Source organism: Pelodiscus sinensis, chromosome 6 (genome assembly GCF_052426305.1).
Source record: "Pelodiscus sinensis isolate ZL-2025 chromosome 6, ASM5242630v1, whole genome shotgun sequence".
Taxonomy (NCBI): Eukaryota; Metazoa; Chordata; order Testudines; family Trionychidae; genus Pelodiscus; species Pelodiscus sinensis.
Genome location: NC_143057.1, coordinates 111,499,810 through 111,516,525, shown reverse-complemented (window position 1 = coordinate 111,516,525; position 16,716 = coordinate 111,499,810). Strand labels below are relative to the sequence as shown.

The window sequence follows — 16,716 nt, the reverse complement described above, 5'->3', positions numbered from 1 at the left end:
TGCAAGCTCCGTGGAGTGGTGAGGTGTCTCTCTCTCTCTTTCTCTCTCTCATCAACTATCTCTCTAAGCATAGCCTCCTGACCCTGCCCAGTGTAAACTGTTATATGGTTACCTAATGTTTGTAATCAGTTTCAATTTAGATTTAATATTGTAATTGTTAGATTTAATATTGTAACTTGGATATCTATTCACTACTCAGAAATAAATCACTTTCATTGTTAAGCTGGTTGCTTCTCTCTCTTTCCTTCTCTTTTGCTCACTCTTCCTTAAGGGGTGTTGTTTTGGCTTCCCCATTCGCTCTGCAACAGCGCTTCTTGTACCCAAGCAAAAGATCCATGTAGTGCCCAAAATCCTGTGGGGTTTGCTCATCATGTGGTTTACCAGTGAATGACTGTGGTGTGAAAGTGGGGATAGGGGGTGCTGAACCTGGGGGCTTATGAGGATGGCAGCTTAAAGTGCTGTTTAATCCAGCCCACAGAGTCCAAAGGCACATGAGGGTGCAGTGTGGCATTGCTGTGAAACCCAGCCAGCTGAGTCCAGTGACATATGAGGGGGTCAGCTTGTGAGTGCTGAGTACCCATTCCTCTCAGACGTGCTCTGATTAGTGGGAGTGAGTGTCTGTATGTGTTGCCAAGGTGGTAAGAACCCTATCCTGAGGAACCTAGTTCCTGCAGGAGAGCTCCAGTGGGAGGGGGAATTGGCAGCAGGGAGAATTCAGCTCCATATGAGAGCACAAGTAAGCACCAACCGCACACTGATAGAGTTGTTAACCTTCCCCCAGTCCCATAAGGGTAACCCTGATAAATGAGTATACCCCAGAGTATTGGGCAAATCTGGTAACACCGGGCAGGGGATTGGGTGTGTGCGTGTTGGGGCTCAGAGCAGGGAGAGGGAATGGAAGGAGTCAGGATTGGGAGAGTAAGGAGGGGCTCAGGGCAGGGTGTTGGGATGTGTGTGGAGGGGTGCAGGGAAAGGGGTTGGGGAGGGGGAAATCAGGGCAGGGGGTTGGAGTGTATGTGGAAGAAGGATCTCAGGGGGCAAGGGCACCATTCAGAGCGGGAGGAGGGTGTGAGATTGGGGGAAGGGGAAGGCTGAAGCCTCCCTCCACCCCACCCTTAAGATTGCTGCCAGGATGCTACTTGCTTTTCTTGCCCTTCCTGTCACTCTCTGGGAGTGAGAACAAAGTGCAGCAAGTAGTAATTGTAATTTGTACATTTCCATTTTTAGACGTTCCCTGTGTGTTTCTTTTTCCATTACATTTAACAAAGTCAGTGCAGATGTAACTTTCCACAGTATTTTGCCTATGGCTGCTCAGCTCTTAACTGTTTTGATTGAGGGAAAGGGGGGATGGAGAACAGAATATTCTGCCAAACAATAAAGATAGCGGTGTGGACATAACTGCTCAAAGCCAATGCTTTCCTGATGCAGTAGTCAGGCTAGAGAAAGCTGTTGTAAATGAAGTAAAACCTAAAGTTAAACAACAACTGACAAAATTATGAGCTCTAATGAAGACGAGAAACACACACTCTGACTGCAATGTCTTGTAAACCAAATGGACTCTATATATGATTTTATAGTTTTAATGCAGGGAATAAACATGTGGCCCTCAAGATCAACAGCAGCTGTATGGTTAAGTCAATTACTAGACAAAACTTTACTCTGTGATATGTCACTAGAGAGCCATATTAGGCCGAGTCCGGGTTACTTGGACTTCATAAAGTCATTTATATTAGAAAGAGTACAAATTAAGGTATTTATGAAACAGTAATGACAAAATTCCTACAAATGAATTACTCTAAATTTGCCTGATCTAATAACCAGGGCATATAAAGAATTTCATTACTTTGGAATAATATTTCTGCAACGCACATTTCTGACCTTTCATCATAAACACCAAAAATGACATGTAAGAAATCCCATAAAAAGAGCCTTACCCATCTAGTTCAGCTGTCTCTACATAACAAAGGCTGTTTGGTTCCGAGCTGGACAGCAGCAGAATATCAGCCTAATCAAAACAATACACTGAATAAATGAGAGCCAAACAATATTGTTCCAGAGACAAACTCCATACAAACAAGGAATTTATTTTTTTAAATAAGGCTGTTTGCTTACAGGAACAAAGGCATTTTTCTTCAGACGAATTACATCTCCAACTTGAATATCTTTCCATTTTGCAGTTTTGAACCTAAGTATAAAATATTTTTAAAAATTAGTATTAATTTAGGATAGACATAAGCTATATATCATTTTGAAGTAAACAACATCTTCCATAGCAGACTTCCACAGTGTTAGAGTAGAAGAGCCTTATATCTCAACAGAGAAACATTCCTTATTCAAACAGTTTCTGACGACACAGGTCTGGTCTACACTAAAAGGAAGACAGTTGCTGCTGTGACTGATCTTGCAGCTATGTATTTAGTGAGTTTAGTTAAGACTCAATAAATTGAACTCAGAGGGCATCCCCACTGGTATCCAGTACTTTTGTGAGGTAGGAAAACCAACGGGAATGTTTGTTCCCATCGGAATCCTACTGTGAGGAGACCACAAAGCTCAGTTTCAGGTAAGCTAACTCCAGCTACAAATTCTACATTACTCGAGTTGTGCACCGTAAGCTTAGCTGCTTGGTCTAGAGTAAACCTGGCCTGAAATCATTAAAAACTACAACACAGATAGGCTTCATTCTTTAAACACAACTGAATATTTTTACCTCTTTCACCAAAACGCACACTTTGCACAGATTCAATGTGTTTTTTGGTTTTATGTGACTGTTCTTTCAAACCACAAGAGATTGGATGTAGGCAATTAACTTTAATTGTTAATAGGAGTTACACATGCAGGTAGATAAACAGTGCAGAACTGCAATTTAAATGTACAATATAATCTACAATTTAAACTTTGCAGGAGTAATCAGTAACCAGTGAAAACATTACTTTCAAAGTTAAGCAAAAACTTTACAATACCTTCCATCCCTAATAACATCACATGTTCGGTTATTAATCTCATTATCCATTCTATGCCGAGCCTTAAGGGGACAGGAAAAAGAAATATGTTTACTTTTACCTATGTAAGTAACTGATCATTAATTTTAACATTAAGAAAATATTTCTTACAATATCATCCACTAGATCTTTGATTGCAGTTACACCAAGCACCAGCAGTAAAGGCACTAGAGTTGTATACCAGGATAAAGTGGTTATCTGAGGAATTGTCTGTGAACGTAAACAAAAATCAGAGAACAACTTGGTGAGTCACTTTAGCAGCCAACAGATCATCAAGCCTGACCTCCTGTACATCCAACACTACCCAACCAAAATTAGACTGAAATATTATAGCCCTCAAAGAAGCTACAGCTTGAACCTCTGTAAATCTGAACTCTCTGGTCCTGAAACATCCAATATAGCCAGACCAGAGAGTCCTGGTGGAGGGTTTGTGGCTGGACTTCCTGCAGCTGGGCTGCCAGGCATGACCCAGCAGGGCTGCCCGTAGCTGGTGAGCAACAGCAGCACTGCCTGGCACACCCCAGCAAAGCTGCCCAGCAGAACCAGGAGCCCAGCATGCGTCAACAGAGCAGCTCAGTGCACTGGGAGCTGCGTTGCCTGGCCTAGCAGGTAAGATGGACTGGCAGCACAGCAAGGCCAGGCCAGGCCAGGTTGTGAGCGTGCCGGACCAGGGAGGTCCAACCTGTACATTATTTTGTGCCAGTCAGAGAATATGAGGGACTAAGGTGCATCCCTGCCTGTGCCCCTGAAATGGCAGGGAAATGATTAAGTGATCATCCTGGCAAGCACCCGCACGTTGCCTAGGAAGAAGAAAAGTATGCAAAGGCACTGTCAATCTGACCCGGGGAAAAATTCCTCCCTCATCCTACGTATGGTGATCAGTTGGATTAGGAGTGGGCAATAAGTGGCCTGGACATGGTTCACTGTTCCCAGCCAATAGGAGCTGTGGGAAGTGACGTGGATCAAGACACCATTTCCTACAGTTTCCATTGGTAGGGAAGGTGATCCGTGGCTGGGAGAGGGCTGCGAGTGGCTGTACCAGCAGATGCACAGGTAAATAAAGTGTCCAGCAGCTCACCAAAGGCTAACTGGTGAACTGTGTCCAACCTCAGGCTGCTTACTGCCGAGTTAGACATTAGGCATGTGTGCAAGAGCTGGCCAGCCAGCACCTAAAGCCACTACAAAATGATCTAAAAGCAATAAAATCAGTAAAACTCTAAAAAACTAACTATAGGCAACTTTTTTTGTGTGCAAGTATGTTACTGGCAAGTCGATATGGAGCTCTCTCACACAGACTATTTGACGGTGAAAAGGAACTGAGACACCGCCTGTCTGTCCTGCCATTCATTACCTCAGATGAATCCATGAGACAAGGCAGGGTTCATGCGTGGACCCAGACAAAATTCTCTGGCTCGAAACACAGAGTGCATATACATAAACTCTCAGTGGACTAAAATAGGGACCATCATCGGAAGAAGAATGCAAGTTATCCAATTCCTTGATTTGAGCACATGAAGTTCTTCAAAAGGTGTGTTCTTCAGTCAGGTTAGTTAACTCAGGTTAAAACAACAGTGAAGACACAGCAAATCTTAACGTATGTTTGCAGCTTGATATAAAGTCTCTAAGGTATCCAGGGATTGAGTGTTGGCTTTTAACACAAGCTTGCTATATTGCCATTCGTTCAGTACTTTTTTGACCTGAGTTAGCTCTGTGAATTAAGAATAAACTTTTTTTTGGCAATGAAGAGATAACCTATGAGCTCCAGTCATGGACTGGAACCACACTGTGCTAGGCACAGTCCAGACATCAAACAAAAAAGATGCCTCCTACCCCAAAGAGCTCACACTCTAAGTAAATAGTTGTATTCTAAGAGGGGTGTACACAGCATACATTTAAACAAGCATACATTTAAGCTAAAATGATTAACACAAAGTGTAAGACTCCAAGTTCATATAAAATGTGCTGAATTTTAAAAATAATTAGTCTGGAGTTGTTTATGAAGTCCACATTAGTCTCATGATAGCAATGTCACAAAAAGTACTAATATTCAGCTGCACTGCAGAGTAATTCAACTTATATTAATTTTATCATAATTATCTTTATTGTGTAATCACATCTTACCTGTAAAATAAGAAGAACCAGGAAATAGAAGTTGGCCACTCTTTTAAATTGTTCTAACAAATTCAATGGTAAAAAGGTAATCGGATTGTACTTGTAGGTCTTAATTGCATTCCCCTGTTAAGAAAAAAATTAAAAATAAATCAGTCTAAATAGCAATATACTAATGGATACTTCTTCAATCCAATTTGCATTTCATGTAAAATGTTTTACTTTATGGAATGCCTCTCCACAGATGGCATGTAAGTTAAGTGTATTATGCACACCAGTTTAACAAGGGTCACTGCCTTGGTTAAATCAGCCAAAATGACTGCTGGCTTTAACGTTCTTTTCCTTTTGTTGTTTCCAACTTCGACTAGCAATGGCTGAAAATGATTGTCTGGAGCACTGTGTAAATCAAGGGATTGGAAACAGGATACTGACTTTTTACCTCAAGGCAACTCCTTCTAACTGAACCTATGTCAGTAGCGATTGAAAAATCATTCTTATCTGATGGCTGTTCTATGGACTAATTACTAGCAGAAGAGCAGGAGAAAGGACTAGAACTAAATAGATAACCTATTAGGAACTAGCAATTCTAAATTATTTGGTCTTTCTCCAGGACACCAGAACAACGGATATCGTTACAGGCAGTCTCAACTGAGACCAGACATACACATTTCTCAAGTGTAAGATATCCTCATAAAAGCAGGTTTTTTTATACTAGAATATCTACACTGACAAAGCTCTCCTAATGTGAATGTGATAAAATCATGCTTTTGCCAACAAAACTTATTCCAATCCAAGCCCTATCCTCACCCTCCAAAATAGTATAAAAGCAGTTTTGCCTAACTCTTGGAGTATTTTATAATGAATTAACAAATGTTCCTCCTGCTAAAAAAGCTACACCAATCCTAATCTATAAAGCAAAGTCTTGGCCATTAAATGGCATCTACACGATAGGGCTGCAGCTATATCAGGTCAGGAATTGTGTCTTTTCAAAACCCTGACCAACATAGTTGTGTCAACAAAAATGTATAGCTGAGACTTGTCCCAAGGAACTATAAAGGTTTGGAAATAGGCACGATACTGATCACTCATCCAAAAAGGCTGTCCCTTTCGAGCAGGACTGAGTTACAAAGCACAAAGCAGGAGGGGAAGCAATACCTATGTTTTGAGAATGTGTACTGACTACACATCCAGCACTTTTAACAGATACTCATCTCTAACTTGAATTAGCTAAAAAGATGAACCAGACTCTGCAATGTTGTGATCAGAAGAGAGATAATGAAGAATGGCATCTTTCACTCTACACATCTCTTTCTTCTGGGTATTCATATTACACTTGGCTGCTTTTCTCACAAAAATAGTTTACAACTTTTCACTTTAGTTAGCAAGGCAGAGACAAGCACCTTGTTAGGTGACAAGTAGATTCTTACTCTGAAACAATCATTAGGATCAGTAAGAAGGATTCTGACTCCAAAATCTTTATTACTGATGTTCATGTATATGAAATAATTTTTTTTTCAGATACTGGCAGAGGGTGCAGGGATCACAATTAAAAAAAACATTTTATTTGTAAAATAAACAAATTATGCCATGAAAGTAATCAAGGCTGGCCTGTGTGAAGTCTCCTGATACCACTATTTGTTATGTAAAACCTGAACTACACACAAGCACTACTACTTGATTAATTTATTTTAAAATAATCCTACTGGTTTTTGGAAATGTATATTTTAAACACAATTTTTAAATAAAATTATTTATACATCCCTAACATGGAATCTTCTCATTGTTGACTCTAAACCAAACCATTGTACTTAAGCATGTGGCGATAATCATTTATTTTGAAAATGCACCAAATTCTGACTTGACCAGGATGCTGTCTGCCTAAAGGTAATTTTTTTTAAAAAAAATTACACATTATTTGATTCAAATGTTAGTGATAGCCATATCACTAACATTTGATGCATGCAGCCTTGGGATTCAGGAAATCAAAATTCTAAACTGCTTTTTGCTCATTAGTGTATACAGCAATTTAGTGCATGAGAAGCCAGTTATGAATCTGTAGCACACAAGCTAGCCATGCACTAACTGACAATACAGACCCTGAGATGGTGAAGTGTACATTCCATAGTGCACTTTGATATAGATTCACCTGGCTTGCCACACAGCAAATCACCATGTGGACAAGCCCTTCATCAAATCACTCTCTGCCTCAATTAATCTGTTCAGGAAACCGGGATGATATTACTTACCCACCTAGTAGACTGGAGAGGTATAATAGTACATGTACACTGTTTAATTCTTGCAACATTTTATCATGAATTAACAAGTTTTCCTCCTGACAAAAAAATCTACCTCAACCATTATATATAAAGGAAGATGGCTTACGGCATATTTGCTTTTCTTGATGCATAAAAATGTTGTTTTCTTAAACTGGGGTTGTTCATGGAAGTTTCGATCATTTGCCTTAACTTGCCAGCTGCAATCTGGGAAGGGAGAAAAATAAAAAAGGGAGTGCCACACACATGCCAAAATGAATCACAATACCTGATTGCTCCAACAATGGGGAAACAAGTCTGCAGATTTAAAGTTCACCCCGTCTCTCCTCTGATATCTTTTAAGGCAATTTGCAATGTTAAAAAAAAAAAATCAAGCAGAGATTCCAAACCCTTGTTTATTTCTGTATTATTGATAAACAAGGCCTCAAAGGATTTCATTAAAAAGTCTTCTGTATAAGCAACTAACTGAACTCTAAGCTACTTTAGGAGACAACATCTCTGGTACATGGAGAGTTAAGAATGTTATATGAAAAAATGCTTGAAATTAAACAACTGAGAGAAATGATTTTTTGTTTGCTTTTGCTCCACCCATCTAATTCCACTACTTAATGAACAAAGAAAGGGTGTGTTTCCACTCTTGCCTTTTGAATGAATGGGAAAAGCCATAGTGCACCTCTAGGACCACCCAAGAAATCCTCTAGCAATTCTAGGCAAACCAGACTTGACACCCCAAAAATATTTCTAAGATTAAAAAAAACAAGCAAAATCTAAAAGTTTACCCATCTCTGACCATCTGTCTAGATCTTAGAGAAGAGCACATCACAGTTTCATTAAAAATCCTACACAGTTCATCATGGAAGTCCAACTCTCAGCTAGTTCTAATTCTGTGGAATTGCTCACAATAACCGAAATTTTAGAGCAATAAAAGTTCATTTTCCACAACGAAGAAATATTCCATCTGCTGATGAGGTGCCCTGTGTCCAGCAAAAAATTGTCAAAAAATTTAAAAAAGGAAATCCAAGGAGCTTTGTATATGTCAAAGTGGCAGTATGCTATCTTTTTATAGGCCTGGACACTATGGTGTGCCTGAGATGCCCAGACCGGAAGAAAAACTGTAGTTCAGTAGCTTTTCTCTTTCACCAACAGAAGTTGGTCCAACAAAATACAAACTCATCCACTTTGTCTCTGGGATGCAGATGTAAATTTACAACTGGTCAAGTAGTTCCTCTGAGAAGGGAATTGGCTGAGTTATGTGCACCACCAATACCTCATACAGATGCTCCTTGTCTTCCCTCCATGCTGCCTGTGCATTCTCACCTATATACTCCCTGCCCCATTGTGTCATTTTGTCCCTTTCCCTTGTTCAACTGCCTCATTCTTCCCCTTATTTGCCCAATCCAGTTTTTGCACACCCAGTACATTCTACACCCTCATGTTATGTTTATTCACATTCTAACCCTTTTCCTCAACTATTATCCAGTTTCCACTCCTGCCCTCAGGCCCATATTGTTGGTACTACTATTTACTTCACTCCCACACCTAAAAACCCAGTCATTTAGGCCCTGTGCACACTGGAGAATAAACTCTGCTTAACTTGTCTGACAGGTTTTTTTTTTTAACTGATTTTCACATAAATTTGCCTTCCCACTGAGAGTGAGGCTACGCCACTTCCGAACACTGCATTAGACCAGTTTTCTAGATTCTTCACCTCGTCTGTCTCCCTCTACACATAGTCCCACAGGCTAGACCACAGCATCTCTGATCAAGATCATTCTTGCTCTAATTATTCTTCATGTTACATGTGTGAGCTGACACAACAAGGATGCTGAACTATACCCACTAGTACTGGGAATCCCACAAGCAGGGGTATGGTACAGTGACTTAACTGAACCACCCCCACACTATCAGGGAATCCCAGCAGGATGGCCCCAGAGGATGGGGAATATATGCTTTTTAAAAGCAGTTTTCTAGTCAATAGTGAGCCATGTTACAACCTGCCTTACCTGTTTAAAATAGAGAAAAGATTGGAGATAACTGCAGGATATATATACACACCAGCTTCCAGTCTGTTGTCTTAATCCTTTTTTCTCATTAACTACTGTTAATCATTATAGCACATACTGAGAAAGAATTATAACAAGAGCACTGGCAATGTATGAGCACCTTATGTTTCTGCCATTTAGCAAAGGATTGGATGTTTTTACTAAGAGATCTGCTCTTGAAATTAGTTTGGAGAAGTTCTGTGGCCTGTATTATACAGGGAGGTCAAACTAGCTGATCATAATGATCCCTTCTGGCCTCAGAATCTATAAATCTATAAACCTTACTATTAGAAAACTGAGGTTCTAAAATAGATGGTCTCACTGAACAGCCAAAACAGCTGCAAAAAAAGTAAGTGCCAGGTGACCCGTTTATGAGATGCTTGTCCCCTCACATGATTAAAGTGCTGTCCTCAATAGTAATGTGGTGTTTATATATGCGCTTTTATGAAGCAGATCCATTGACAATTGCATGTACATGGACCCTAATGATAACCTAGATTGATGCAAATGCTGGAACCCTATGGATGACTGCACAATGTGCAGAATTCTGAATTAATAAGTGAGTGAAATTTGGCTGAGGGGAAAGACATTTTCCAGACTACTTGGAAGGGTTCTTATTTAACACTTCACTAAGGAAGAGAAGAGAAAACCTGTTGCTGTTCATTAAATATTCAACTTTTACGAAAACTCAACAAATCTTCTCTTTATGGAAAAATCAATAAGGATGGGATTTCTATAGCATTATCCGACAACAGGCAACCACTGGACTAATCTAGTTCTAGTCTTTGCACAGATTCTGCAAGTAATGCAAGTAAAGCAGAGAGAGTTGACTTTTTTATCCAGAGCCATGGAAACAAAGATAAACGTAGATTATCACTGCATCTGTAAACAGACACACTTGTACCTTGTGGAATTTCCAGTCAGACTGAAACATCTGAAGACAAACTCAAGAAGCACATACTTCCCATTGATCATGAAATTACATTAGCTTTGAAGCTTAATTATTAAATGCTTGAATTAGTTACCAACATTGCTCACCATGTCATTGCGGAATGACAAACTAAAGATAGCCATCAAAGTCTCATTTCCAGTGCTGCTAGAAATAGCGTCCGTATACTGACATTCCATCAAAAACTGCTGCTAGAATATATTCTAGTAGCAAAAGTGGCACAAGAGTGCTGATTTATGGTTTGTCTCTAGAGGCCACAAAGAGAAGCATAAAATCCACCAAGGAGATTACTCGAATAAAAATATTTTTGAACTGCTATTTTTAGTTTAAGTGTCCAGCTGCCAATGACAACTTGTTTTATTTAGAAAACAGTTTAGCTCTTGAAACTCCAAGAATGTGCAACTCTCATTTACACTGGTAAACATTAACATCAGGATCTACACGCTTTGTTTGCTTCCATTATGTATAAATTATTTAATGAATAGAAATGATTCAGAAGTAACTTGCTTAGTGAAAAAAATGTTTGAAATGCTTCTGTTTATTTTCTCTAGTCATAATAGCATGAGAAATCAGACACTAGCAATTCAACTTGACAATTTTTGTGCCATTCTCCCAGTATGACAGGTACTGGTTTATTTCATGTATTATTTAAAATTGTGAGGGCACCCAAAATGTGCCAGATACTTTCCAAAGAGCAATCCCTCTTCTTAGGGCACCTGATGTCAGCATCCCCCATAGAAGTTTATCAAAGTGACATTTCTGTGCTAACTCAGAAATAAATTTAAACAAAATAACTAGAAAACAAGTAGAAGGCTAGAAATATGTCTGCATAAAGGTTCAGGAGTAATAGTCCAACAACCTGTGAACATTTCTAAATAAAAAGCCTGGATCTGCTCAAACTCCTATTTGATAATGGTGTGAAGTCACTTCACTGGGCCCAAATAGCTATAGTGGGATCTGATTTTGTTTGTAGGTGACAGTGGATTGACTTTGTAGTTGACATTGGTTAACAGCATTTTCTATTAATCTATGTAGCTCTGTCCAGGGAGAAAGTATTAAGTTCATTCTTAAATTCAGCAATCTATGCATATCTGGTACTCTTAACAATCCTCTGAACCTTTATATTTCAATAGTAACTAGTTATTTTGGTACAATTGCTGTCATACTATTACCTTTCTTAACTGTTTCTCTGCTTTCCTCGGCCTCTCTGTTGATTCGGTTTTGCTCTGGTTCAACTGGAGGCAGCTGACTCTCCAGTTCATCTTCTGTTTCATCATCACTGTAGGGCATCACCTCATCATTTGGCTGAGAGTCCTCCTCAAAGGTTGTCTCTGAATCCCTGTCCGAATGCATCCTGCCAGCAGTCTGCAGCTACCTGACAAAGGTAATTAATTGACAATTAATATAACAAAATCATTCTAAGATCTTCTAAGAACCCCTTAACCTGAGTTCAGACTCCAATTTCAAAGATAGTTCAGAGCTATGGAACAGGATTTCTAATCCAAGATCTTTAGCCTCTCCTTATGATCTTTCTGAAATTTCAACAGACTGATCTAATGGTAATTGTAAATGACATACTAATCCTTGATACACCCACAAATTCTAGCAAGAACTACAATATAGGTTGAACCTCTCTAATACGGCACCCTCAGGACCTGACTGTTGCTGACCCAGAACATTTGCCAGACCATGGGAGGTCAATATTATCTAGCATCATTACCAACACTTCCACACCTTACTGGGCTCTTACAAGACATTTAGGGGTAAATTAGAGCTAAACAACAGCACAGAACACTGAAAGCCAGGACTGGTGGCTGTAGACAAACTTTATTCGACTGTGGGAAACTGGCCACACCCATGATAAGTGACCATCCAGCTAGCTAAAATCATGCCGAACCATGGATGTTGCCAGACTGAAGAGGTTCAACCTGTAGTATTACTAAAGTTCAGGACCACAGAGGGATTTACATGCTGCACTTCAGGTCATCTTAAAAAGGAGAGAGAAAGAGGTAGAATTCAGATCCTTCTGCTTCAGAAGCACAGGCTCTTACCTAGAAGAGAGTTTTCATTAGCAGTGACTGGTATAGGCTCTGATAATTCCAGTTCCATCCATTAGCAACAGAACAATGGGAGAAGCTCTCACACAAGTAATTTCTTTTGATAAGCTTAAACGAACCTTTATTTGTCATGTCATGTGTGAAGTGTTTAATGATTTTTAGAAGATATTTGGAAATCACATTCTATTCTACTAAAAACACATTAACAACATTCATATTATTGCACTGTAAAATGTAGTATTCTGATAAAGTAATAAGAGTAATGTACTTAGAACTGATTACAAATACAAATTATTTAAATTGGAAGCTTATCCTAAGGACAATCGGTCTTAAAAAGCCTCAGCATTGAGCATGTTATTGAACCTACATACTCTCATAAGAAAAGCACTTAGCCTCTACACGAAAACACCCTTTAAAAATGTTTAACTTTCAACCTCCAAAAAGTAAAAACAAAAAACAGCCCACAGATTTGTGGTCTCTGTTTTCAGTAGAAAAGTTTATGCAAATGTGAGAAAAAAATTCCTTTCATAATATTCACTGATTTGGCCAGCTCTCAATTTTCACAATCCTGGACATGAGCAAGATTTCTAACAGTAAAGCGAAGTTACTCACCTTGGCGCAGTAACTGTCATTCTTCGAGATGTGTGACCCCGTGGGTGTGCCACTGTAGGTGCTGGGCTTGCCCCAGCGCCGCAGGATGGAGATGTTCAAAGCCGTACCCGATCAGACCGTGCATGTGCCAGGGGGGGGAGGGAAGGAGCATCTTATGGTGATAGCGCTCTCCCGTGCTATGCGATACGGTCTTACCAAGTTCCTCGGACCCGCCTCAGGATCTGCAATAGACAGAAACAGACTCCGAGGCGGGGAGGCGGGTGGGTAGTGGAACACCCACGGGGACACACATCTCGAAGAATGACAGTTACTGCACCAAGGTGAGTAACTTCACTTTCTTCTTTGAGTGATGTCCCCGTGGGTGCTCCACTGTAGGTGACTGAGTACCCACGCATGGAAAGGAAGGTGGGATTTGGAGGCTATTATCTATTAATGGATGAAAGCTCAGCAGATGCTACGGAAGTATCCGGAAGCCATCTGCGCTGGATAGCATAGTGCTTGGCAAACATGTCGTGAGAAGCCCAAGTGGCTGCCCTACAAATATCAGGAAGAGGGACACCTTTCAGGAAAGCAGTGGAAGTCGCAGAGTGAGCTCTAGGGCACTGCGGAAGTGGCACATTTCGTACAGCATAACAGTGGGTTATGCAGGCAACAATAATGTTGGATATCCGTTGGGATGATAGAGGCTCTCCCTTAGAATGTTCAGTGAGAGAGACTAGTAACCTGTCTGTTTTCCTAATGGTTTTCATGCGTTCTATGTAAAAGGCTAGTGCTCTGCGCACGTCTAATGTGTGGAGAATTGCCTCACGTGATGATGCATGTGGTTTCAGGTAAAAAGCCGGTAGCACCACTAGCTCGTTAAGGTGGAAGTCCAAAGAGATCTTAGGGATGAAGGCTGGGTGATGTCTCAGGATCACACAGTCTCGGTTAAAAAGGGTGCATGGAGGTACTGCCATAAGAGCTGAAATCTCACTCACTCGTCACAGAGGTGATGGTGATGAGAAAGACCAATTTCATTGTGAGGGTGTGGAGAGGAATCGTAGCTAGAGGCTCAAAAGGTGGTGTGGTGAGAGTCCCAAGTATTAAGTCCAGACTCCACAAGGGAGAGGGAGAACGTGTAGGCAGGTTTAAGTTTATTAGACTCTTAAGAAATAGCTTAGTGACAGGGTGGGCAAATAACGATGCGACATCTATTGGGTGCCTAAAGACTGTCAATGCCACGAGATGGACTCTCAGAGATGCTAAGGACAATCCACTCTGTTTTAGGAGCATCATGTAGTCTAGAATAAAGTGGCTGGGAACTGTTTGAGGACCCATCCATATTGTGTTGAGAGCACTAGGAAGTGAATCATGTCCCGGTGCAAGGTAAGTAGATCGTGTGTTCTGTTTTCTACTATGGATGAGAATGTTCTTGACCTGGTCAGAGCAGAGAGGCTCAGAAGCATATAGCCAACTAGGTACCATGCTGAAAGGTGAAGGATATGCAGCTGCGGATGCAGGAGAGAGTCGTGATTCTGAGTGAGGAGGTTTGGGATTAATGGGAGGTGATATGGCCGATATAGGGCCAGTCGTAGGAGGAGTGGATATCAGTGTTGACGTGCCCACGCAGGTGTAGGAAAGATAGAAAACATGGCAAAAGACCAGATTGGCTTAACAAGGAGATCTTGCATGATCTCAAAATAAAAAAGGAGTCATATAAAAAATGGAAACTAGGACAACAAACAAAGGATGAATATAGGCAAGCAACACGGGAATGCAGGGGCAAGATTAGAAAGGCAAAGGAACAAAATGAGATCAAACTAGCTACAGGCATAAAGGGAAACAAGAAGACCTTTTATAAATACATTAAAAGGAAGAGGAAGACCAAGGACAGGGTAGGCCCACTGCTTAGTGAGGAGGGAGAAGCAGTAACAGGGAACTTGGAAATGGCGGAGATGCTTAATGACTTCTTTGTTTCGGTCTTCACCGAGAAGTCTGGAGGTGTGCCTAACGTAGTGAATACAAGCAGAGAGAGGGTAAGTTTAGAAGATAGGATACACAAAGAACAAGTTAAAAATCACTTAGGAAAGTTAGATGTCAGCAAGTCACCAGGTCCTGATGAAATGCATCCCAGGATACTCAAGGAGCTGATAGAGGAGGTATCTGAGCCTTTAGCTATGATCTTTGAAAAATCATGGCAGACAGGGGAGATTCCAGAAGACTGGAAAAGGGCAAATATTGTGCCCATCTATAAAAAGGGGAATAAGAACAACCCAGGAAACTACAGCCCGGTCAGTTTAACGTCTGTCCCAGGGAAGATAATGGAGCAGGTAATTAAGGAAATCATATGCAAACCCTTGGAAGGTAATAAAGTGATAGGGAATAGCCAGCATGGGTTTGTGAAGAACAAGTCATGCCAAACTAATCTGATAGCTTTCTTTGATAAGATAACGAGCCTTGTAGATAAGGGAGAAGCGGTGGATGTCATATACCTAGACTTTAGTAAGGCATTTGATACGGTCTCACATGATATTCTTATTGATAAACTAGGCAAATATAACTTAGATAGGGCCACGATAAGGTGGGTGCATAATTGGCTGGATAACCGTAGTCAGAGAGTTGTTAACAGTTCTAAATCCTGCTGGAAAGGGATAACAAGTGGAGTTCCTCAAGGGTCTGTTTTGGGACCCGTACTGTTCAATGTCTTCATCAATGATGTAGATATTGGGATAGAGAGTACGCTTATTAAGTTTGCAGATGATACCAAACTGGGTGGGGTTGCGACTTCTTTGGAGGATAGGGACATAATTCAAAATGACCTTAGCAAGTTAGAGAAATGGTCAGAGGTAAACAGGATGAGGTTTAATAAAGAGAAATACAAAGTGCTCCACTTAGGAAGGAACAATCAGTTCCATACATACAAGATGGGAAGCGACTGTCTAGGAAGGAGCATGGCGGAAAGGGATCTAGGGGTCATAGTGGACCACAAGTTGAATATGAGTCAACAGTGTGATGCTGTTGCAAAAAAAGCAAATATGATTCTAGGTTGTATCAATAGGTGTGTTGTAAGCAAAACTCGTGAAGTCATTCTGCCACTCTCCTCTGCACTAGTTGGGCCTCAGCTGGAGTACTGTGTCCAGTTCTGGGCGCCACATTTCAAGAAAGATGTGGAGAAATTGGAAAGGGTACAGAGAAGAGCGACAAGAATGATTAAAGGTTTAGAGAACATGACCTATGAAGCCAGGCTTCATGAACTGGGCTTGTTTAGTTTGGAAAAAAGAAGATTAAGGGGGGACATGATAGCGGTTTTCAAATATCTAAAAGGGTGTCACAAGGAGGAAGGCGAAAATTTGTTCCTCTTGGTTACTGAGGACAGGACAAGGAATAATGGGCTTAAAGTGCAGCAGGGGAGGTTTAGATTGGACATTAGGAAAAAATTCCTAACTGTCAGGGTGGTCAAATATTGGAATAAATTGCCAAGGGAGGTGGTGGAATCTCCCTCTCTGGAGATATTTAAGAACAGGTTAGATAGACATCTGTCAGGGATGGTGTAGACAGAGCTTGGTCCTGCCTTGAGGGCGGGGGGCTGGACTCGATGACCTCTCGAGGTCCCTTCCAGACCTATTATTCTATGATTCTATGAATATAGAACTTAGAGACTGAAAGGGGGGTAAATTGGCTTCTAAATGCAATTAT

General features: G+C 40.7%; 1 protein-coding gene across 1 annotated transcript in view; it reads right to left on the bottom strand.

Annotated features, from left to right (window-relative positions):
* Positions 1-16,716, bottom strand: part of ATP8B1 (ATPase phospholipid transporting 8B1) — a 128,216-nt gene that overhangs the window by 43,248 nt on the left and 68,252 nt on the right. Inside the window, exons 2-8 of the mRNA XM_006116564.5 lie at positions 11,545-11,747; positions 7,491-7,588; positions 5,121-5,234; positions 3,111-3,209; positions 2,961-3,022; positions 2,113-2,185; positions 1,935-2,005 (exon numbers count right to left, since the gene is read on the bottom strand). Of these exons, the coding sequence (XP_006116626.1) occupies positions 1,935-2,005; positions 2,113-2,185; positions 2,961-3,022; positions 3,111-3,209; positions 5,121-5,234; positions 7,491-7,588; positions 11,545-11,725 (698 nt within the window). The 5' untranslated portion in view covers positions 11,726-11,747. The remainder of the gene's footprint in view (positions 1-1,934; positions 2,006-2,112; positions 2,186-2,960; positions 3,023-3,110; positions 3,210-5,120; positions 5,235-7,490; positions 7,589-11,544; positions 11,748-16,716) is intronic.